This window comes from Myzus persicae, unplaced genomic scaffold (genome assembly GCF_001856785.1).
Source record: "Myzus persicae strain clone G006 unplaced genomic scaffold, MPER_G0061.0, whole genome shotgun sequence".
NCBI lineage: Eukaryota > Metazoa > Arthropoda > Insecta > Hemiptera > Aphididae > Myzus > Myzus persicae.
Genome location: NW_019102098.1, coordinates 742,726 through 766,272, shown reverse-complemented (window position 1 = coordinate 766,272; position 23,547 = coordinate 742,726). Strand labels below are relative to the sequence as shown.

The 23,547-nt window shown below is 27.7% G+C and overlaps 3 protein-coding genes across 5 annotated transcripts; 2 read left to right on the top strand and 1 right to left on the bottom strand.

The window, feature by feature from the left end:
* The first annotated feature begins 3,009 nt into the window (after positions 1-3,009).
* On the top strand, positions 3,010-9,465 carry LOC111031181 (transmembrane and TPR repeat-containing protein 4-like). Of its 2 annotated transcripts, none has more exons than XM_022311014.1 (13): positions 3,010-3,341; positions 3,444-3,638; positions 3,721-3,952; positions 4,033-4,219; positions 4,302-4,487; positions 4,567-4,806; positions 4,886-5,082; positions 5,162-5,336; positions 5,441-5,649; positions 5,712-5,819; positions 7,587-7,728; positions 7,788-8,103; positions 8,162-9,465. In XM_022311014.1, exons 2-13 carry the CDS (start codon positions 3,584-3,586, stop codon positions 8,341-8,343), a joined length of 2,229 nt encoding a protein of 742 aa, XP_022166706.1. In that variant the 5' UTR covers positions 3,010-3,341; positions 3,444-3,583; the 3' UTR covers positions 8,344-9,465. The 2 variants fall into 2 exon arrangements, with proteins under 2 accessions (XP_022166706.1, XP_022166705.1); XM_022311013.1 differs by having other exon boundaries at positions 4,886-5,094.
* Positions 9,466-9,736: 271 nt separating this feature from the next.
* LOC111031182 (putative tRNA pseudouridine synthase Pus10) lies at positions 9,737-13,465 on the bottom strand. Of its 2 annotated transcripts, none has more exons than XM_022311015.1 (2): positions 13,280-13,465; positions 9,737-11,708 (listed from the first exon to the last, which is right to left on the bottom strand). In XM_022311015.1, the coding sequence occupies exon 2, from the start codon at positions 11,704-11,706 to the stop codon at positions 10,297-10,299; it is 1,410 nt and encodes a 469-aa protein (XP_022166707.1). In that variant the 5' UTR covers positions 11,707-11,708; positions 13,280-13,465; the 3' UTR covers positions 9,737-10,296. The 2 variants fall into 2 exon arrangements, with proteins under 2 accessions (XP_022166707.1, XP_022166709.1); XM_022311017.1 differs by lacking the exon at positions 13,280-13,465 and adding an exon at positions 12,527-12,778.
* On the top strand, positions 12,953-23,547 carry LOC111031183 (beta carbonic anhydrase 1-like). The gene is made up of 5 exons (XM_022311018.1): positions 12,953-13,162; positions 20,459-20,543; positions 21,014-21,153; positions 22,075-22,314; positions 22,969-23,547. The coding sequence occupies exons 1-5, from the start codon at positions 13,070-13,072 to the stop codon at positions 23,176-23,178; spliced, it is 768 nt and encodes a 255-aa protein (XP_022166710.1). The 5' UTR covers positions 12,953-13,069; the 3' UTR covers positions 23,179-23,547.

Below are 23,547 nucleotides of genomic sequence, written 5' to 3'. Positions count from 1 at the left end.
AAAAATGGGGTTGTCACTTTGACCAGTTGAAAATATTTCGTTGGGTCCAATTAATAAACTGTCCTACTTGGGAAAATGTTCAAAAATGTATTACATTTCTTATGGAAAACAACCGAAATAATTCTAACATAAAATTAGATGAAGATAATTTATTTGATGAATTCAGTCATGTAGAACAAATTTTTAAATCACGAATTCATGAATGGCAAAAAAATTCAGCTAAAGTAGAAGTTAAGTGGTGTGAAATATTTGAATACACTAAGGCTCATAACATTGATACAACTAACATATCAAAAATTGTAGAATATTCTTTGGCAATTCCTGGTACAAATGCTGCAGTAGAACGGATTTTTTCAACCATTAATGTGTTGTGGACAGATGAAAAAAATCGATTTTTGGTTGAAACTATCAAATCAATTTAAATTGTAAAAACACATTTTAAAAACTTATCTTGTAATGAGTTTTATAATATTCTATTTAAAGAAACTAGGTTACTCGATGAAATCAGTTCTGCACAAAAGTATACAAAAACATCAAAAGAAGAAAAAGTGCCATCGACATCAAAATAATTTTTGTTTGGACTTTGTGTACATATTATACTTATATTAATATTTTTTTTGTATTTAAAACTATTATACAGCATACACTTGATTGGTTTTTTTTATATTAATATATTTAGTCAAAATTAGAATTTCCTTTTTTTTTTTAGTTGAGTAACTTAAGTGTCCCGTATTTTTATTTTATTTTTATGGTCACCCTATGTTAATATCTCCTGAGCAACCAACAGGAAAAACAAACAAAAAATTAAGGAAAAACGGGAATTTTTTACGCAAAACCCATTTTTTGAAAAAATCGATTTTGGTTTTTAGTGTAACTCTAACAAAAATGTACATACATGAAATTTTCACTGAATATATGTGTAAGCATTTCCAATACACCATACAATTTTCAAAATATTTTGATTAGTGTTGATCTATTTGTAGACAAATGAAATTTTCGACTATTATTTATTTTTTTTAAGCCCAAGTCGATAAAAAAAATGTTCGCTCTGTCAAACAACTTGAAAATTTAATACAAGGTTCCTCGTGAGCGCTTGGTAATGGAAATTAAAAAAAAATTGAGCTTAAATCCACAATAATTTTTTATGAGTGTTTAAACTTTGAATTTTGACAAAATTCGTAAAAATCATGAAATTTAGCAAATTATAGGTATTTAGTTAGAAATTCATAAAATATTATCTATTTATATCAAAGATTTAAAAATTGAATACAAGATTCCTTATAAGTTTGTCTATCTTTATAATAATTTCGAAATGAAAGTAAAATTAAATTTTTATGAACGTTTGAAGTTGACATTTTTACAACATTGGATATTCACATGATTTCTCATGTAGTGATTTTCTTATTTTGTTGTAATAATTCAAAAACGAATAATTGTAGTTGTTTGAAATTTACACCATATGTTTATTTCACTAATTCATAAACTTGTACACTTTCAAAATATTTTGACTCGTTTTAAGCTGTTGACCGTCATTTTCAATTTTTATTTTTTAATTTTTTTTGTTCTATAAATTATTTGTTGGGTCAAAAAGCATGAAAATGTTATACAAGACTATATATTATTGCAATAGCAGTTGAAAAATATTGAAAATACTTTGTCACTATTTTTTTTTATAAGCATTTAAAGTTCAAATTTTGACAAATTTATCAAATTGAAAATTGAAAAATGATTTTTCAGTTAAAAATGTATAAGAAAAATAGAAAAAAAAATTTCAAATTTTTCGAGCTAAGGATTGAAAATTTAAAACAAGGTTCCACTGAGCAGTTTTTTCCGTAACTTAAGAATATAAAAAAATATATAAATATAGTTATTTTTTACAGACATTTCAAGTCCAAATTTGGTCAAATTACATATTAACAGAAAGAATACGAATTTTGTTATTTTGTTGTAATTTGGTTCTATAGCAGCCCAATTTTACATAAGAATATTTAATATTTTTCCAGCATCACTGATAATTTAAGAATAATATTAATTCAATTTACCAGCTACCGTATTAAGTTTTTTGTGTTTATTCATTGGCTTTATTTTTTGGTAGTAAAATATTATCAAAAACTTCATACATAATCTCTATACAGATCACTAGATCAGACATTTTCTTTACCTGGTACCCACTTTATACGGGGTAATTTTTATAATTTATCGTTTGTTTTCCACACATAAAAAAATATTTTTTGTAATTTTAGTCATTAATTTCTATAAAAACAAAACAAAATATAAATAATAATATTTTAAATTTCATATGATTTTTTAGTTTCATTTGTATTTATTAGTTAATAGTTTCCATAGCAGCGAAACTAAATAGGTATACATTATATTTTAGATAATTGATTTCATCATCGATTATATTGTTTAGGTATTTGTATGTGATTGAATTACACAGAATTTTATATTTTGTTCATTAGCATTCACTCGTAGACTATTATGGCTCAACAATTACAATATTAGGGATACCCCGGATACATGTTACGTAACAATATTAGATACTGATAGTAAAAGTAGTAATAGCAATAAGGATATAGTAATAAACTAATAAGATAGATAATCGAACATATTCAATCAAGATGTATAAGCATAAAAGATACCTAATTAATATTAATAGGTAGTATACACAGACTTAAACAGGTACTACACTACTACCAAGGCCGTAACTAGAAATAATTTACGGGGGGGGGGGGGGGGGGTTTTGAACCCTCGAAACCCCCCCCCCCAGATACGGCCTTGACTACTACCCACGATTTAAGATAGTACTATCTTAAATCGTGCTACTACCACAGAATAATATAATATTATTAATATACATTAATATGCTACTACCATTGATTAAATACAAATCTGTGTTGAATTTTAGTCTGTGGTACAATAATAACACCGTATCGTATATGATCAAGGGTGTTGAGATATCATGTTAAACAAATCAGCGATAACATATTATCATTTATTCTTTTGATATCGTTGATAAAGAGTTGAATAATATTCAATATATTTTCAATTTCGGTCAGTGGTCTTACTAAGCCCTAGCCGGCTATATTTCTACTTAAATTATATATTACAACTCTGAACACTTCCACTATTAATCGAATGAATAATAAAAATATTTATCTGCCATCGCGATTTGCTGTTTTATTGGATTGCACTACTGCAATGTCGGACGGTTTTTCGATGAGCCTTAAGATTCCCTTCTGTTTGTTCTGTGATGAAACAGCTAAAAATTCTATATTGTCACTATACTGATTAGGAAGCATAACTTTCCGGTAGCATCAAGTTTTAAGGAGAATGGAGAAGTATGAATGATGCTTGTTTCTCTATTTATGTTTTTTTAATTTGTAAGTCACTTTAGTACTTTATGATTCAATCACTTGTGTGTATTTTTGTTTGTTTGATAGTCTTAATTACAATTCTTTTGAAACGTTTAGTATGTTTCAAATGTTGTTTATGCCATGGAAATGTAACTTTATTAATATGCATAGTGAAAATACTGAACTGAACAGCAGTTAACATTTGAAATATTGCTATAGAACTAACTATGAAGTCAAAGCAATCAGCAGTTGTCTCGTGGGATTCAAAATTACCATTTCCGAGTAAGATGGTTAAATTTTAATATTTATTTACTTAACATTATTATTTAATGTAATGTAATCATTGTCAATGTACGTTTTTCAGAGTTTCCAGTCTGGTTGTATGTTTTAATAGTAGCATTTGTATCTATATTATGCTATGGTAACTCATATTATGGTGCGTTTGTATTTGATGATTCTGAGGCAGTTGTAAATAATCACGACGTAAATCTAGAAACTCCAGTTATTAAGATTTTTAGCCACGACTTTTGGGGTACGAGACTAACAAATCAGGCTAGTCATAAATCATACAGACCTCTTACAATACTGTCCTTCAGGTATCTACATGAGAACTTATTATATTTTCTATTTAAATAATTGTTGATTATTGAATTATTATTGAATTCATTGTTTTTAGGTTAAATGTGTGGTTAAATAATGGACATTTATGTCCAAAGTCATTACATTTCACCAATATAATTTTACATGCAATTGTTTCCTGTCAACTGTTACATGTCTATAATTTGTTATTTAATGGAAATTCTCCTAAGACTTCATTTTTAGCAGCTCTCATGTTTGCAGTGCATCCTTTCCACACAGAAGTGGTATGTTCTATACTTCTGTAATTGTATACTATAAGTATAATAATAAATTAAGTTAACTGTGTACTGATATATTTATTTGCAGGTGTCTGGTATAGTCGGTCGCGCTGATCTACTTAGTGCATGTTTGTCTCTTCTTGTCTTCATTATTTATCATAGAACAGCAAAAGCTAAACAAATAAATACATTAACCAACATAATAGCCACAGTATTTTGTTGTATTTTAAGTGCCATGGCTATGCTATGCAAAGAACAAGGACTTATGATTATGGTAGAACTTATTTTTGTTATATTACGTTTAATTCAGTGAATAAATAAAACCGACAGATTATCAACATACCTAATTATAGACGTTTTGTGGTGTGTTTGAAGTTATTGTAATCAACAAAATCACGTTTCAAAATATTATGAAAAATATTACAATTTCAAAAATAATAAGATTGCTTAAAAAAGAATCATTAGAAAGGCTGTTTATATTGACTGTCGGATTTTGTATTATTCTTTATGGCAGATGGACTATCATGGGCTCTCCTCCTACTTTTCAACAAATTGATAATCCTGCATCATTTTTAACAACACCATTTGAAAGAGTATACAAATTTATAATTTTTTTTTTTGTTTTCCATAGTTTATCAATTTGTACATGTTACTTCTTTAACAATTTTTCAGTTTGTAAATTACAGTTACATCTATTTCATCAACATTTGGATAATGATATGTCCTGTTTGGCTATGTTTTGATTGGTCAATGGGTTGTATCCCTCTGATACATTTGAATACATTTCCCAAAGATCCAAGATTATTCATTGTTTTTGGATTTTGGACTATTCTTGTATTAATATTTTATAAGATCCTGTTTTCAAAAATGTATGATAAAAAGTGTGTATTTTTTTTTTTAAATTTGTATTTCTGTTAACTAATATTTATAATCATCATATTTTTTCAGACAAATACAAATGGGATTTTTATTAGGTCTTTTATCGTTTCTACCTGCTTCAAATTTAATGTTTACTGTTGGATTTGTCATTGCAGAACGAGTGTTATACTTGCCTTCCGCTGGTTTCATTATAATTGTAGTCCTGGGTATCAGGAGATTATGTTTTAATTATTTTGTTCAAAGAGTAAGTTAATATATTACTTTTAATCTTTATGTAATATTTGTTTTTTAAACATTTGTTTAGTTAAATATTTTAATCATTAACACATTTTATTCATTGTAATTTAGGTTGTTAGAATATGTATTTTACTATTAATTTTTGTACATTCCATTCGAACATATCAACGCAGTAAGGAATGGAGTTCTGAATTAGAATTATTTAGAAGTGCATTAAAAGTTTGCCCAATGAATGCTAAAGTACATTATAATTTGGCAAAAAGTTTAGCCGATATTGGACATACACAGGAAGCTATAGACCGTTATAAACATGCACTATTGTAAATCTGTTATATTTCTTACAAAAGCAAACCATTAATATAATTATAATATCATTCATTAGATTACACCCAAAGTATGATCAGGCGATGAATAATTTAGCAAATATTTTAAAAGACAAAAATGAATTGGAAGAGGCCAGATCTTTATTAGAAAAAGCTGTTACTATCAGGTAAGTGAAAAGAAAACTGAATATTACATTTACTTGAAATACAAGAAATTATATTTATGCAATAAAAATAATTTTGGTATAGTATCACTGTGATAATTTCAGATAATTTTGTATGTAATAAATGAAGTTATTAATCTTTAATATTTTTGAGGACCTATTTAACAGTTTGAATATACTAGAATATGTCCTCCCATAATTTTTACTCATTATGTAAATAATTCTTTGATAATTTACTTATACCATTATCTATTATACACTACTTTAAAATAACACTTAATATTGCATTAGCTTAAAAGGACATAGTACACCCACAGTGGAGTAGCAAGAGTATGGCTAACTGTGTCTACACTAGGAGCAAAAAATTGTGCTTCAATAGTGGTATTTTTATTTTGCCTTCAAAATAACATTTTTGCATTATACATATTACAGTTTGAAAATTGAAATGAGTATATTTTTGTTTATTTGCTCACACTAATTGTGTATTTAATGATGAAGTTATGAAAATAGCACAAGGAATATCCCAAATTGTATTTGATTAATTGTTGTTATAAACTAATCATATACATATTTTTAGTGAAATTTAAATGACTATTAAATTTGTATTCAACCAAAGTAATGTTGTTTTTGATTCTGATTTTGGCAAATTTTGAACCCTCTTTTGCCTGATCATAAAATTAACTTACTAAAATTGTATTAATTGGAAAGAACTAGAAAAAAAGGTTACTTGATGATACAATTATTGATCGAGGTACTAAAAGTGTTCAAATATAAAAACGAAAAATGGGGCAAAATTTTAAAAATAATTGTGGATATTATTATGTTTTTCAGTAGAAGTAATCATGCTCTTATAGGACATTTAGAGAAAATTCCAGACTCAAAAAAAACATTTAAAATTGCTTGATGAAGGGAAATCCAAAATCAGTTACTTCTCACTAACCATACAAAATGAATTTATTGATTTAATAAGAAAAACTGTAAAAACTGTAATTTCTTGAAAACATTAAAAAAGTAAATATTATTTGATAGCACAAAAAGAAAATTTTGAGGTTTGAAATTTACATTGTTGTAATAACTGATAATTATAATAAAATGTTGTATAAATTGTATTCTTAAAAAAATAAACACAAATAAAGATTCAAAAAATATTGCTTCAATTTTTCAATTGGTAAAAAGGCGCTTTTTTCTATGTTTGCCAGGGGCGCTTATGAGTCTTTTAACTCCACTGTACACACATATTTTTTCTATCACATTAATCTTACACACCAGTTATATTGTAAATCTATGTGCTGGATTCTTATTACAGTTAATTTATAGTTAATCTTAGATAAAATTAACATATTTTAGGATTTGTAAAGGAGAATATTAGCTTTGCTCTAACAAAAAGTTTTTTCATATATATATAACTATATTCCTTTCTAAAAGAGAATAAAATGGCAGGGACCAGTTTTTGTCTGGCAGGCACATCTCCCACATAACTACATAGGAAAAAAGTGAGCAGATCTGGTATATTCTCTTTTGGAACGGAGTATAGTTATATAGTTAAAAAAAAATGAATTATTTAAATACTTTACTCTTAACTAGTTTTAATATATAAATATGAAGAAACTATCAGCTCAAGCACAGTTTGAATTCTCCTCTAAAAATTTGCTTTGCTATATCTTTAAATAAATTGTAGTAAGAATCTGGTTAGTAGTTTTTCTACAACACATGCATGTACAACGTCTTCTTAATATAATGACAACATTTTATTGAATTGGTTTTATTCAGAAATGATTTTGCTGCTGCTTGGATGAATTTAGGTATTGTATTATCCGCTCAACACGAGTACAATAAAGCTGAAGATGCATACTTAACAGCCTTACAGCACAGAAAAAGTTATCCTCACTGTTACTTCAACTTGGGAAATTTAGTGAGACCTATATGAAATAAGTGATTGTACTCATTTGTATAATATAATTTTTTTTTTAGTATTTGGAAATGGGAGAGAAGACTAAGGCATTATTTGCTTGGCAAAATGCTACATTTCAACAACCAACCCATGTTATTTCATGGAATAATATGATTGTGCTGCTAGAGTCAATTGGTGAATTAAAAAGAGCAGAGAATGTAGCTCGCACAGCCCTTTCTATTTTACCAAATGAACCAAATTTACACTTTAATATAGCCAACATATTAGGTAAAATAGATAAATTTGTTGAAGCTGAAAAACATTTTTTGGCTGCTATTAAATTAAAACATCGATCTTCTAAAGCTATATTAGTTGCATTATATCATTCAAATCTTGGTGAGTATTTACTTAAGTTAGATTTTTTTTTAAATTAATTGTTTGTTTATTTTTATAGGAGTTTTGTATCATCGTTGGGAAAAATATGATCTCGCAGAAATGCATTATTCACAAGCATTGATGATTGATCCAAATATGCAGAAAGTTAAAAATCACCTTGCATTAATACGTAAACATTTAGGTGAAATCAATCAACCCACTCTAAGTATGAAGTCTTATCAACAAGAAAAAGAGTTTTAATAAATCAAATTGGAAAAGTTTTTGTTTCATTAATATTATGGTTATATTATGCAAGTACAAGTCTGTATTGCTGTCATGTTTGCGTTCTAAAAGTTATCAAAAGTCAAACATAAATATTATGATAACAATGTTGGTTTAGATCATACAATAGAAATACATATAAATATAATATGAACAAAAATGGTAAATGATCAAGTATAACATTTTTAATAACCACTACTGTGAAAACATATGGTTGTGATTAATTTTTAATTTAGTCATGTATGAAAATATAATGAATATTTTTGTAGTTAATATTTATTTCCAAGTAATGTCTTACTTTAATTTTTATTTGTGTGTACCATGACATCAAAACTTCTTTTAACCATTCCAGTGATATAATCTAAAATTAAAGTATTTAATTTACTTAAGTTAATGTAACTACAATATTGATTAGTTCTTGAAAACCAGTTATTATATTTTGTTAGTGTTATAATATGAATGTACAGGATAGTTCATCTATGTTTAATCATGAAACAACTGTTTTTTCCCCGTAGAATGTATTTTACTATTTAAAATACTATGTAATTATTTAATTTCCATAACTTTTTGTTGATTGAATAAGATATGTTCATAAGATGTTTTGTAAAAATGAATTTTTTTTATCTCGTACACGATGTACAGTTTAAAAAATGTGACTTTTGAGGATGCTACAACTGTAAGTGTTGCCTGTCTTATTTTTTTTACATAACGTTAGAAATCTATGTATCAGATTCTTACCACAGTTCATTTATTATTAACATTAGAGCAAATTTACATGTTAGACAAATTGTAGAGGAGAATATAAACTATAAAATGTGTCTAAGCAAAGATTTTTTGATACTTTAATTTTAAAATAAGTCATAAGTATGTCAGCATAATATTTGTTTTCACTCTTAGACCCATTCTTTAACATAGACAAAACACATTCACCTAAAATCGTTTTTATGATTTCTTAGTTATCTTAGAGTAAAGTTACCTATTACAAAAATTATAGAGGGTAATATTTCTCAGGGTGGGTATGAAAAATCAGTATACCATACTTTCAAAAATATTATTCTCTATCGTTTTTGCAATGATTGATTTTACTCTAAAATATAAAAAAATGATTCTGTAAATTTTGTTTTGTCTATGTTGTGTACGGGCCAGAGAGATAAAATGAACAGTTCGCTGACATCCTCTTAAAAAAAGTCATTTTTTCAAATTCATACAACTTGTATTAAAATAAATGTATAGAAAAAATCTTTTCTCAAACAATTTATATTCTCCTCTACAAGTTTAATAATATGTAAAAAATACTCAAATATTTACTATGAATAAACTGTAGTAAGAATCGTGTTCATGGATTTGTAATGTTACAGACATATAAGAAGGGTGTAGTCTCCTGTTAATTAAGTATCCAAGTGATATTATAAATTTATAATACATTGATAACACTAATATTTAGTCATTATCCTAAGATTAATTATTTTAAGACCAATGCAATTTAGATTCATATTGTTTGAAGTATGATTTAGATTTAAAATTTTTACATTTTTACATGGATTTTTGTATTAAAATAAAACTTAATTGGTTATCCTAACAGTTTATTAGTACTAAACAACCCAATATTTCTTACAGTAAAAAATTGTACTCCTTTTTATATGTATTAATACTGGAATGTGATTTTATAAGTATAGGAACAAGTATGTATTTCACTACTATATAAATTAAATACAACAGGATGATCTGAATAAAATACACTCTTTTTAGTTAAATTTAACAAATTTTTTAAGGAAGTTTAACCATATTTTATTTTTTTCTAAGACATGACATGTTTTAATATTCAACATAATCGTTTAATAATTTTAATGCTACTAGATTTTTTAAAATTATAAAACGGTTTTCAGTACTGAATATCAATCACAGAATAGGTTAAATTTAACCTATCTGGTGTTAATACTTTACAGGGGTAGGCCAATCAATTTCAATATCTAAAACATCTAAAGCCAATATATCAACTGTATCGTTTTCTAAAACTGTCCTGAGGCAAGGATTTGTACGTCCAAAGTCTCCATGTACAAATTCTTTGACATATGTACCAGCCTGGGTGGATAAAATCACATTGAAAAATGAACAACCATTATCTACACCAACTTTGGTTGCTACAGCTTTCATCGAGTGTATAGTTCTGGGCCTGACCATATTAGCTCTTCTATGTAATACTCGGATTGGTGTGTACTGTGATATTTCTAGAGGAGCACAGTTATTGAGTTTTTCAATATCTGGTAACTCTCCTTCAACATAACAAAGAGCCTTATATACTTTGATTTTAAATTCTTCACCTGATTTCAACTCTTTTAATTGGTCTCTAACAACATTTTGCAAGTGTGTTACAGTCACTTGGGGATCAGTGTTTATTTCATTTTCAATTTCCCTCAATACTTCATAGCTGAATTTAGTTAGTTTTGGATTGACTAATTCGATGGCAAACGGCCTTCCTCTTCCTAACATTCTGACGTCAATGTCTTCTCTACCAGATGAAGAGAATTTGAATTCATCAGCTAATGCACGTTTTTTTATTGGATCAGATATTATTTCTTCAACTGAACTCTCTAGCCTTCTTTCTTGGTCTACTATCCAAGGTGTTTGAGAAAGGGTCCTAGACCACTTATTATAACGACCAGCAATATATACGCTTTCATGTCTAGCATCTACACTTTTGAATTCTATTACTGATTCTGGTACTGATGGCATTTCACCATATTGACTAACGAAATCTTTGTTATCCATTTGAGATAAAATATTTTGTAAATTTTTGTTACTTAATTTGATAATTGCATTTAAACAATCAAATTCATCTTTTATATCTTTATAATGAAAACCTACAGTAACTAGCAACGGTGAATGCACATCAAAACGTTTACCGGTGGCTTTCACAATAGCGTCCTCAGCCATTAGTTTCCATGCGTCTTTAGCACAAACAAAAGCTGTAGGAAACGTTGGATTGAATGTTATTCTTAGTTTTGATACATATAATGCAATTGAATGCCCACGAATAATGGTACACATGGGTAAATTAAATGCTAAATTAAATGTATCGGAATCATATTTAGATGTTTTTAGATGAGAAATTATTTTATTGATAATATCATCTTTTTGTGGATTTTGAAATAATCCCAAACATGCTATACAAGGATTTTTTTTTAGACGTTTTGGTTCATCATGATCCTGTTCTGATGCAGCAATTAATGTCTTAACATTAATAGTAGAAGGTTTTGTCAAGTGCCTAACTGCACATACTCGACAACAACCAAATTTTAACAAGTTCTGTTGAATTTCTTCTACGTTCTGTTCCATTGCCATGTCTGTAAATAAAAATACATTTGAATAAGTCAAATATTAATTTTATTCTAACTTGTAAAAAGTATTTGTGAACTTTAATTTTTTTTTAACTAACTTATTGTATTCAATATTATTTGCAAAACAAATTATGTATTACAAGTAGCATGTTACTTCTTCTGCAAGAAAAATTGAAGAACCAGACATGTTTTTGGGTAAGTGCAGTTGAAAAACATCTAGTAAGCATGCTACATTTTACTAGAAATATAATTTATTTATTTTTTGTTTGTTTGTTTTTATTGTTCATTTGCTTTTATATGGCAATAAGCTAAGGATTACAAAAATCAGCCTTGCAAAAATTGGTTAGAAAAATATAGTGGTACTTACAGAAAATACATTTATTTTAAAAATTTACAGCCATTATGTCATTTTATAATGATTTATAAGTTAGGTATATTATGTTAATTTAAAATTTAAAAAATATATTTATTTTCATAACTAGTGGCATTGATTATAAACACTAGTAACTAGTCTGCTGGTAGCCCATTATTATAATAATTTTAAAAAGCAAAACAAATTCAAATGATTGTTTTACAGATTTTAGATGATACCACTAAGGAAAAACATGTGTATTTTGAGTAAAATACACATTATAGAACTTCGGAGACGTTCAATTTGTTATCAAGAATTAATGTTCAAAAATATTCCAAATTACATGATCCAACGTTTTACACAAATTTAACCGCAATTGTAAAAAATATTTTAAAATTTGTCACTAGTAAGTGGTTCAGATTATTATTTTTCAGACGAATAAATTAAACATCGAGTTGTGTATTCAATGAACCTCGATGGTCGTTGTAATCGTCGATGGGAACATGTACAGCCGGCACTGCGATGTCTACGCATAGCAAGTGTTCAGTAAATGAAAGTTTTCCTTTCGTATCAAACTTGAGAGTTCGATCGTCAACAGGTGTTCGATTCGCCAAGTAGCGTCATGATTTATTTTTCATCCTGGTTTAAATATCTAACAATTAACTACGACCGCGGGAAAAGAAACCGATTAATTGTTCGAAATTGAAAAGAACTGGCGTGTAGGTACCTATTCACGAATTACAATCGCATGCGGTAATGTGGTAGGCACGCGCGTGTGCGCGCGCTCGATCATAATCAAGGCAGGCGGAGGCGGCGAACGCCCTTGAGCGTCGAGAGGTCGACCGGCGACGACGACGGCATTACGATTAACGTTGCACAGCAACAAGCGGCCGCTCGAACTTTTTAAAGGCAGTACTCACTAAGGCAGTCACTAGTCAGTGGTTACTAATAAATTGAGCTCGGGCGATGTGCGGTGGTTAGTCAGAGTGGTCCGACGTAGAGCAGGGCGACCGATATGGACCGGATATTTCGAGGCATAATGAAGTACAGGCGGACGAACAGGGCGAAAATGGTCGAACAATTCGTCCAAGTGAAAAACAACCCGGAGGTAAGGCCAACGCGAAAGACTTCGAGTCCCCGTAAGACGCAAATACTCGGGGGAGGGCACAGTTAGGTTGCTGGAAATGAATATTTAACGAGATGCTGCGTCTAAAATATGCTTTACCTAATTAGTAATTGCCTCGTCAATTGTCGTCAGTAGTCGTCTTGTCACTTTGTCAGCTGCTGAAACGACGTTATAGAACGGCGCATTGGAATAATGAATATGTATCAGGAAACCACTGGGACTGTCACCGACGGTTTATCAATTTATCATCGGGAAACGTGCGGCGTGCTCGCTTATCGTCTTGGTATATAGTAGTCGTCTCGGACTCAGTGTTGCCAGCAAACAGCGATAACGATATTTGTAAAAACGACCTGGGTGGCTGGGGTCTTTGCCCTCTGGGAGGTGCAGCAAGTGTTGCTGTTTACAAATTGCAATGCAAGTTATTGTATATTCTCAATATACATAGACACATAAATTATGTAGTGTTAATTTTTTTATAGTAAACAATTCGACTTTGCTATTTAAGCCCCCCCCCAAAAAAAAACTAATTCGTAGGTATACTAGATTATACTTTTTCTTAGTATTTTGCTTTTAATCTTTTTTTAAATACAATTTGTTCTCTCTCCAATATATATACATACATAATATATTGCTGTATCACTATTTTGTTTCGTGCTTATATTATGATCAAAGTTAGATGCAGATAGACAATGGTGCCTAACCGGAAAAGGTCGGTGGCAATCGCTGATCGATTATTTTGTTGAAAAATATTCTATGTTTTGTATATATATATATTATATATAGGTATATATGAAAGTAATTGTAAAAAACGAAGTTTAAATAAATATATATATATATATATAGTATACTTGCGAGTTGCGGTCATAAGCCGTCGTAGCCTTTAATCGATATCGACGATACAAATAACTATTACTACTGACGACTGTCGGTGTCACGAAAGTCAAATTAGGTAGTGATAATTGTGTATTTCAGTATTTGTGTGGGAGGGGGAGTATAGCCAGGGTCCAATATAGGAATATTTAAGTTCCAACCAACAAAACTCCTAAGTGCGCGCCTGAACTGTAGTGATCGTTAAATAATAATTATACAAATTATGCCCTGAATATAAAAGCCTGAATAGGGTATTCACTTTTGTTATAAGTTATTACTTATAATACAACAGTGGTCTTTTACTCGCGGGTGATCACTGTGAAGCAGGATTTTTGTACTTACCTTCTCTGTAACTGAGATCGTAGATGGCTGTAATTCAATTTTAGCGCCAATTACTAAATTACTCGATTTTGTTTTTGCACATAATAGCTACTCATGATTCAATTATATTCATTCGCCATCATCATTTTTCAAAAGCAAATTGGAGACGATAATTTTTTTTTATAATTATGATCGTTATTCGTTTTAAACACTTGCGTCTTCGTGACGAAGGGAAACACGTTAGAGCTTGGTGTGTTGTGTGGTGGTTGGTGACGTAAAACGTTTGTGAAGTAGCCCGCGCCCTTTAAAGGATAAGAATCGCACAGCAATCCTTAAAATTGGCACACTTTTAAAATAAGTTGAAATAACGCCCCTGTTCATAGTTACGATGTTAGCACTTTTTTTAGCTCTATCGTTTTTGCCAAAAATTAAATAGGCCGTGAATTCTACTTAAGTATTCAGCTTGCGTATTGCCATTTTTTTAACGTGTAACTATAATTTACAATAATGTATTATAAAATCAATGACCGTACCGTTTATATGTACCTAAGGTACCTATAATAAAGTATCAATACATAAAAACATTATATTTGATATTCGAATATTAGTATTTTCTATAATTTATTAGTTTTGTATATAAAATCAATCCCGTTTTGCTGGGGACAGTGGCGTAGCCAGGATTTTTTTTCGAGGGGGGCTGATCAATTTTTTACACAGCGGTGGTTTAGTTTTTGATCGAATACCATAGACCGTTAAAATAATTTTTTAATTTTATTAACATTTCGGAGGGGGCTGCAGCCCCCTCAGCCTCCCCCCTGGCTACGCCACTGGCTGGGGATAATATGTGTTAGGTATTATAAATGAAGGCAATCAAATAAAAAAAAATGAAAAATGAATATTAATAAATTGACATTTTGATGAAATGGGTAGATAACAAATTATAATACCTAGGTACGTTAGTTTGTTTCCTATATCAATTTAGTTACACGTTTTACGTAATGCCATAATGGTACAATAACGTAGGTACCTACCTACCTATAGGTTTAAAGTTTTAATAGTACCTACTTACCCAGTATTTTGGTAATATTACGTTGTTCAAAACTTATTATCGACATCGATATTGACTATATATATGCATATTATTATATATAATATTATGATAGTTTGACATGTTATGAATATTTTAGTTTTTACAATTAGTTTTTATCGTATTCATATCATCACCTTTTAAAGTTATGTAAAAATTAATCGATATTCAATTTTAACGATGGTCACTGATAGAAAATTGAATTTACTAAGATAGTTTATAGTGTTGGTACAATATACTACAATGGGTGTAGGTATAAAAGTGCTGTAACTGAGGTTTTCCAAATGATCAAGAAAAACTATAAAAAAATATTTATAAATGTTCTCTCTAGATTTTAAATAATAGTGTTCAAAATATTTTGGATCTTTTTATTTATAGACATCTGAAGTGTTCGAATTTTTTTTTAAATGTATGTAGATAAATTTTGGTTTTTGAGTAAAAAACTAGAAATTCTAATACAAGGTTAATTATAACTCATAAGTTGTTGTATAGCGAATACATAGTCGAAATGTTTTTATACAAATTTAATGTTTTTTGAAATTCTTCAAAATTAAGAATATTTTTAAAGTAAAAAATCCATTAATTGTTTTTTTGCTGGAAATTAAAAAAAAATTAGCATAAGGCTACATTCCTACATTTTTTACAAGAGATACTTGATAAAATGCTCAACATAATAAACGATTTTTGTTATATTGTTATTGTTTAAAAAATTTAGTTGAAGAAATAAGCAACATTTCATTATTACTCAAATTATCATTTTTTTACACCGTGATATTTTAATATATTTCAACTTTTTTTAGCTTTCTTTTATGAACGCTGATAAAAATGTTTATGCTTGCTCAAAAGCTTGAAAATATAATACTAGTCTTATCCCTGTAAGTTGTTATTAGAGACATCAAAAAATACCAAAAAGGTAAATGTACAATTTTCAGCTATATAGACTTCAAGTTCATAAGTCATCAAAATTGCAGATATTTTAACGAAAAATAACGATTTTAGTTATCACCAATATTATTCATATTTTAGCTTTTCGTTATAACTTTATTATATTATATAATAATTTACTATAGGCCATACATTTTTATAAATATTTTGATTCATTTATATGTGTAAGCTGTACTTTATCGCGGTAATGTATTTATAGTAGTCACACCATTTTTTGGCAGTATATGTCGGTATCTAAATCAAAATTCTAACGAGTAGGTAGTTTCTAAGTTATTAAAATTTATATACCTATACCCAGGTTTTACAGACATTTCAATCATTTTGTATTTCAGTAACTTTTGAACATTTCATCTTGCGTAGGTACTAAGTCAATTGTTTCAAATTAATTAATAGTTAGTAATAAGTAATAACTATTATTTTCAAATCATCAAAACACTACATATGTTCCAAATCTATTATCCTTTGTACACAAAACTAAATAACTCAAAAACTACTCGTTCAAATTTTGATTTAAATGTATAAACATTTTTAAAAAGTATTGACAGGAAAAACAGTGATTTTGTTTGAAAAAAAGTTTGTATTACCACATGAAACTTTAATATTCTAGGTATTTAAAATTTTTTTTTTTAAAGTATATGTATTTAAAATTATAAAATTCAGAATAATTTATCGAATAATTGTGGTTGAACATGCTTGGTGAATAAATATTTAATTATAATAAAACACCCTTAGAAATAAATAACCATACAGACCGTCTCCATTCAGAGTTGTTTTTTATATACAATGATTTATAGTAGAATAATCGGGGGTCCAAAACAAAAAATTCCGAATAGTTTTCAAAAGTGTCTGGAAAAACAAACAAAAATTTAAGGAAAAACTGAGATTTCTACTCAAAACTTGCAGTTTTCGAAAAAATGTAATTTGATTTTTGATGTAGGTAATTCAAAAAAATGTAATAGTATATACATGACATTTTCACCTAATGCTTATATTAGCATTTTTTATACTTTATACAATTTTAAAAGTATTTTTAGGTTTTGTTAAATTATTACCCATAAAAAAATGTTTGCTTGAAAAAAGAACTTGAAAATGTAATAATAATATAATAATATGTTAGGTTGATTTGGTTAGGAAAAATCGGTATGCAATTGTGTATTTACTATTTAATTGAAATTAGCAATTTGTCAGTGCAAACAATATAAAGTCAAACTAAAGAAACCATAAAAAAATATGTTAATTCAATTTTTTTATCCCATTCTTTGAAAAATGAGGAAACCCTAATAATGTTACATAATTGCATCTATATTTTATAGAATGAATATATTTTTTTAAATTTAAACAGGTTGCACTTGAAAATCTATCGTATCTTAATGTAATATAATTTATTATTAACACAATTTGTGCCATTCCAATTAGGTACTATATTTTTATACTTCTTAAGTCTTATCTGTTATTACATGTACCAAAATGATAATAGCCATTAATTAGAGTCAATATTAATCATTATTGTATAAATTATTTACACAGCATTTATAAAATATATTGAATGCATAATATAGGTATAATGTTACTATTTACACTATTAAAGACGAAAGTTTTTAAATAATATATTTATATATTATACTAAACAGTACCAATAAGTGGTTGCGCAGATATGAAGTAAATTTTTTAGGAACATTGACATATTGTATAACCACGAATCACGCGCGATCTATGTAACATACATTTTCTTGGACCCTATAAGGGGGGGGGGGGTCACAACTCATCGCGTCGTGTCGTATTCCGTATATTTAATACAACGGTAACAAAATGTCCACGCGTTTAATGTCAACTTGTGAGCCCCCTGAAGTCATACAATCATACCTATGATTACAACACCTATGATTATTGAGTATAATTAATAGTTTTTAGATATTTTTTTATTTAATAAATTAATAAACTGGGATAATTTTTTACTAGGACACTAGGTAATATATTTTTAGAAACAATAATGTTTAAATTAATTTGTATTGTAGGTAGTTGTTTTAGCGCTACTAATCTAAAATGACTTTCCAATAGTTTACGAGTTTTGACTGACCTTCCTGAACTTGTTTTTGTTATATTCCGTGTGTGAGAGACAGAGAAAACAAACCTTCGTGTGACGTCCACTTAAGGTTGCAAAAAACTATTGAACAATCATTTAACAACTTTATAACGGTGACAAATGTGAGATTTGGGCAATGCATACGTACCCATAAACTGTATACATTTTTTCAACATATTTTTTTAATCCTATATACTATTATATATTAATTTATAACAGCCAGTTTTCACCGATTAATTTTTTTTATCATCTTAAAGATATTATAACTGATTTAAGATATAGTTTTAAATGGGTATGTTTCAAATACATAATATTTACTCATAACTTGTTGGTAGGTACCTTGGTAGCTTTGTAATTTTTTTAAATACATTGCAAAATGACAGTTTCGGTATTTAGTACTCTGGAATCCGCCCAGAATTGTTATTCAAATTTTATGATTTAATGATTTATCTGTTCATAATTTAACTTTCAAATTTAAATAGCAAAATAATATATAATAAAATATTGGCTTGTTTGCTCTAAGCCCTAAGGTGAGTGAAGGGAAACGTATGCCTAGCATCCAATCCTGTAGACAGCTATAATTACGTACTTACTTACTTTTTATTCATTAATAATTATAAATCATTGTAAAATCATCGTTGTTTTTATCTGCAAAAAAGAGTTTATTTTTAATTTTTTAAACATGTTTTTTAAGAATATCGTTCATAAAATCACTATTCATATTTTTCTCGTTATTAATGTCGTCTATACTTACTTACAAAAGTGAAAACTCTGTCATACAATTTTTAATTTTATATTTGTACATACATTTTTCAGTGATTTTGCGTACCGAACAAATACTACAGAATCCAGAGCAAAAGTGAAATTATGTTTTAGTAACTTATGAAAAATTACAAATATAACTTGTAATATTTGTTTACACTTTTAAAAAAAATGTTAAATAAGTTTTTACTTTTTTAGAAACTCGATCACTTATTAATAAGTTATCAATTATAACATAAATTTAGAACCGTAATGTTCTATACTTTATAGTTTATATTACATGTTAATAATTATGGTCATTTGAATTATTTAAATTTCTTGGGTAATTAGAAATAAAAAAAATAAAATACCCGATTTGTTTTAAACTATTGCACACAACGTGTGTTAGTAATCGATGAACTTTTATGTGGAGTGTTGAATATGATTTTGTTTTAAATTTGAAAAAAACATTTGAAATTCCATAGCAATTACTAATTAGTAAAAACCAGATTTTACACAAACAAACAAAAAAATAAATGTTTGGGTGGCACAATCACGAAATAAGTGAGCTACATTTAAATAACCTGCCCATTGGAATTCAAAAATCTATTATACATAAAAATGTTTTTAATTTGAATCAATTTCCAAAAAGTGCTAAAAAAGTAAATACGTATTAAAATAGTATTTAACCTTAAATTTTCGGTTTTAACTATTTTTGCACAACATTATAATACATTTAAATAAATTACTCAATAGCCAATAGGTACTTATATTTTGATATTTAAAGATGAAACGGGATTAGTTAAACATGATACCTACCGTTATGTATCTTATGAACGTGAAACACAAATGAAAAATGAATAATCGCATAACGATTAAAACGTACATTTTAATGTTTTATTACAGTAAAATACTGTTTTTGCAAGCAGTTTTAAAATCTTCTTTATTAAACAAATAAATTAATAACTATAGTTGTATTATGATGTTTATTTATAGTTTTAGAGTCAATTATTAACATTTAAAAATAAAATATTAGGTGTCATGGTTTATTTTTTACATAAATTGATTTTGGTTTATGTATGTAATACATTATAAAATGAACCATTAACCCTATAATTTGTTTTGACTTTTTAAAATATTTCCATAAAAATATATTAGTGCTAATAGTAACTATAAGTCATACATTTTTATTAAGTATAAAGTTTTTAAATTATTATTTAATATGTTTCAGCCTAAAGCATTATTTTTCACTTGCATGGACAGCCGCATGTTGCCCGCCCGATTTACTGAAACTAATATTGGTGATATGTTTATTGGTTAGTATGTGTTATATAACTCAGGGGCAGTATACATTCTAAAATATAATTTATTTTAGAATACATTATGGTAATTTTTTTTTGTTTTTATCATTTGTTACTTTTAAAGTCGTTTAAAGTTTTTAATATTATTTTTGTGTTTATTACATTTTTGTAGTATTTTTACTTAGAGAATTATAATATTATATCAGGAGTTGACTTTAAAAATTTAATACTCGCGTATTATGATTAATTATACAATTTAATATAATATACATTATAAACATAAAACAGGGATAAACATAAATATGTTTACCATATAAGTTAATAAACTATTGATTCCCCTCGCGGCCTACTGATTTAATCTATTGTATACTCATAATATATTAATTAGTAATTACACCAATAACTAATAAGTAATAATATGTACATTTATTGCTATATAGTAGTGAATTTATAACATTTTTAAACTTTTATGTTATGGTATTTAGTTCGAAATGCTGGAAATTTGATTCCACATTCGCAGCATTTCCTAGATGAATATACTACATGTGAACCAGCAGCCTTGGAACTAGGATGTGTACACAACGATATAAGGCATGTTATCGTTTGCGGGCATTCTGATTGCAAAGTAATATTATTTTTAAAAATAAATTCCGGTGAATAAAAATATTCATCTAACCCTAAAATTTAATACTTTATTGTTTTCCCACAGAACTTATATAGTTTCAAAGTTGTATAAGCCCGTTGCATTTTTTTCTTAGATATATAGTTTCTACTCTGCCAATTCAGAAAAATTATTCAAGTTTTATAGAATTAAGTACCTAATTTACAATTTTAAACATTTTAAACAAATATTTTTTTGTAATTTATTGATATTCAATTCAAAACATCTACAATTTAAAATGTCAAGTATCATTTGATTATATTTAGTTCATAATAAAAACGAGGTAAAACTTACTTTTGTTGCTGAAAATGGAATGTATCATGTACTATGTAGGTACCTATCATGACCGGTGATTTGTAATAGTATTCGTATTTTAATATTTTTGTAGTTCACATGACCTATCATTGCTTCTACAACAATCCTAATTTCTTGATGTCCGTTGTGGTATTGCTACATACCTCCATATTGGTTGTACATCGTATTCTGTACAGTAGGTACCAATACATGCATATCGATCATTTATTGGCAGTTGCTACTTATTAAATAGGATTAAAGGACAACAATTGTATTTAAATGTAATATTGCTTAAAATCTTAAGAAAAAAATGTTTCCTTAAGAATTATGTAGTAAAAATATATTATTTAACTTTTGCTGTATTGTATTTTGTAGTGTAGAAAACGTTGATAGTAACTTTAAAGTAGGCAAATATGCAAAATATTGCTGCATTTATGGGTTACAACATAAAATTGGATAAGATTTTATTTTTCCGTCAGTCTTTATTTAAAAATAAATACTTAATAATAGTTAAATAATCGTTTGTCTTATGCTGGGCGTTGTTGTTATTATTAAAATAAAATGTTAGTTAACTTGTTCGTTTATTCTTAGGCAATGAACTTGTTGCACCTGCTCAGGGACACTGAATTTGCTAGCATCGACAACCGCCGGATGTCGCCGCTCCGATCATGGCTTTGTACGCACGCAATATCATCTTTGGAAAAGTATCAACAGCTAGAAGCATCAGGTTTTGATACACCACTAATTTTTCAGGCCGAGACTCCCTTACGCAGGATTATTGCTTACATTGATCCAGAAGACAAGTTTTCTGTCACAGACAAGTTATCACAGGTATAAAATACTATAACTATAACTACTCTGATTTTAAAATTTGAGTCTATACATCAATAACTTTTAAAGTTGAATTGAATATAATTTCTTAAAAATAAATTAATGCTTCAAATTAATAGGTACGCTTTACAATTGATTTAACTAAATAAAAAATCTAAACATTAGTTTTACTCGTTTGTTGTAATAAATCATTTTATTTTTGTAAGTAACAATACTTTTAGTGTCTAAATCTTAAAATCATTTCGTAAGTTTAAAATTAAATATTTTCATATCAATAATGAATAACTTTTCTGAGACGTGTGAGATCAGAATATTGTTACATCAAGTTATTTTTCAATCAACAAATTAATTTTCAAACATGTCGATAATTATTTAACATAAATAAATAAATTTACAAATTTAAAATATTTATAGGTGGGAACTTTTATTTTATTCATATTAGGTAGTTATATACTAGCTAGGTATTATAATTTTTAGTAGATATCTAATGAATATTGTTATTTGTATTTATTTCTGTTATACTGTCTTTCAATAATTACGAACTATAAAATCTTATACGATTTTACATAATCTCATATAACACTACAATAATATAGTAGGTAGCAATAATAGAAAATAATGTGTATTGACATATTGTGTATTTGTTTGTTATAGGTTAATACCCTACAGCAGATGCAAAATATTGCCAGCTACGGTTTCCTGAGGAAGCGTCTAGAGGCGTATGACCTGCATATACACGCTCTATGGTTTGACATATATACTGGGGATATATACTATTTTAGTAGACAGAGCAAAAAATTTGTTGAGATAAATGAAATGAACGTGGATAAACTAGTGGAAGAGGTTTCTAAGTACTATTGCTAAGTCAAAGGTGAAGTTTATACATCCTTCGACCATACACATACATACATAACGCGCACGCACACACGGAGACTTAACTTGGTGCTTAATATTAATTAAGGCTAACAGACTACTATACTATTTTGAATACATTCCAAAACAGACATTCCAAAAAAACAACTACACATTACCGTACTTAATTTTATTTTATATACCTAACTGTTATTGTTAATTTTCAATCAAAGAGATTTTGAATCTCCATATTATATAACGTTATTTTATTTTTTTCATATATAACTTATAATATATATTTATTGTTTTTAAATTGTTATAATTGTTTAAATCTTATATTGTCGATATTATTTTGTCACCAATAAAATACTAGAGAAATGA

What these genes read in the sequence shown, in the direction of transcription:
- LOC111031181 (XM_022311013.1), top strand. Translation starts at nt 3,584, where the DNA reads ATGAAGTCAAAGCAATCAGCAGTTGTCTCGTGGGATTCAAAATTACCA. An exon ending in TTCAAAATTACCATTTCCGA is followed by an intron (nt 3,639 to 3,720) that starts GTAAGATGGTTA and finishes TACGTTTTTCAG; the next exon opens with AGTTTCCAGTCTGGTTGTAT. An exon ending in ACTTCAACTTGGGAAATTTA is followed by an intron (nt 7,729 to 7,787) that starts GTGAGACCTATA and finishes TTTTTTTTTTAG; the next exon opens with TATTTGGAAATGGGAGAGAA.
- LOC111031182 (XM_022311015.1), bottom strand. Translation starts at nt 11,706, where the DNA reads ATGGCAATGGAACAGAACGTAGAAGAAATTCAACAGAACTTGTTAAAA.
- LOC111031183 (XM_022311018.1), top strand. Translation starts at nt 13,070, where the DNA reads ATGGACCGGATATTTCGAGGCATAATGAAGTACAGGCGGACGAACAGG. An exon ending in GCGGGCATTCTGATTGCAAA is followed by an intron (nt 21,154 to 22,074) that starts GTAATATTATTT and finishes GTTTATTCTTAG; the next exon opens with GCAATGAACTTGTTGCACCT. An exon ending in TCACAGACAAGTTATCACAG is followed by an intron (nt 22,315 to 22,968) that starts GTATAAAATACT and finishes TGTTTGTTATAG; the next exon opens with GTTAATACCCTACAGCAGAT.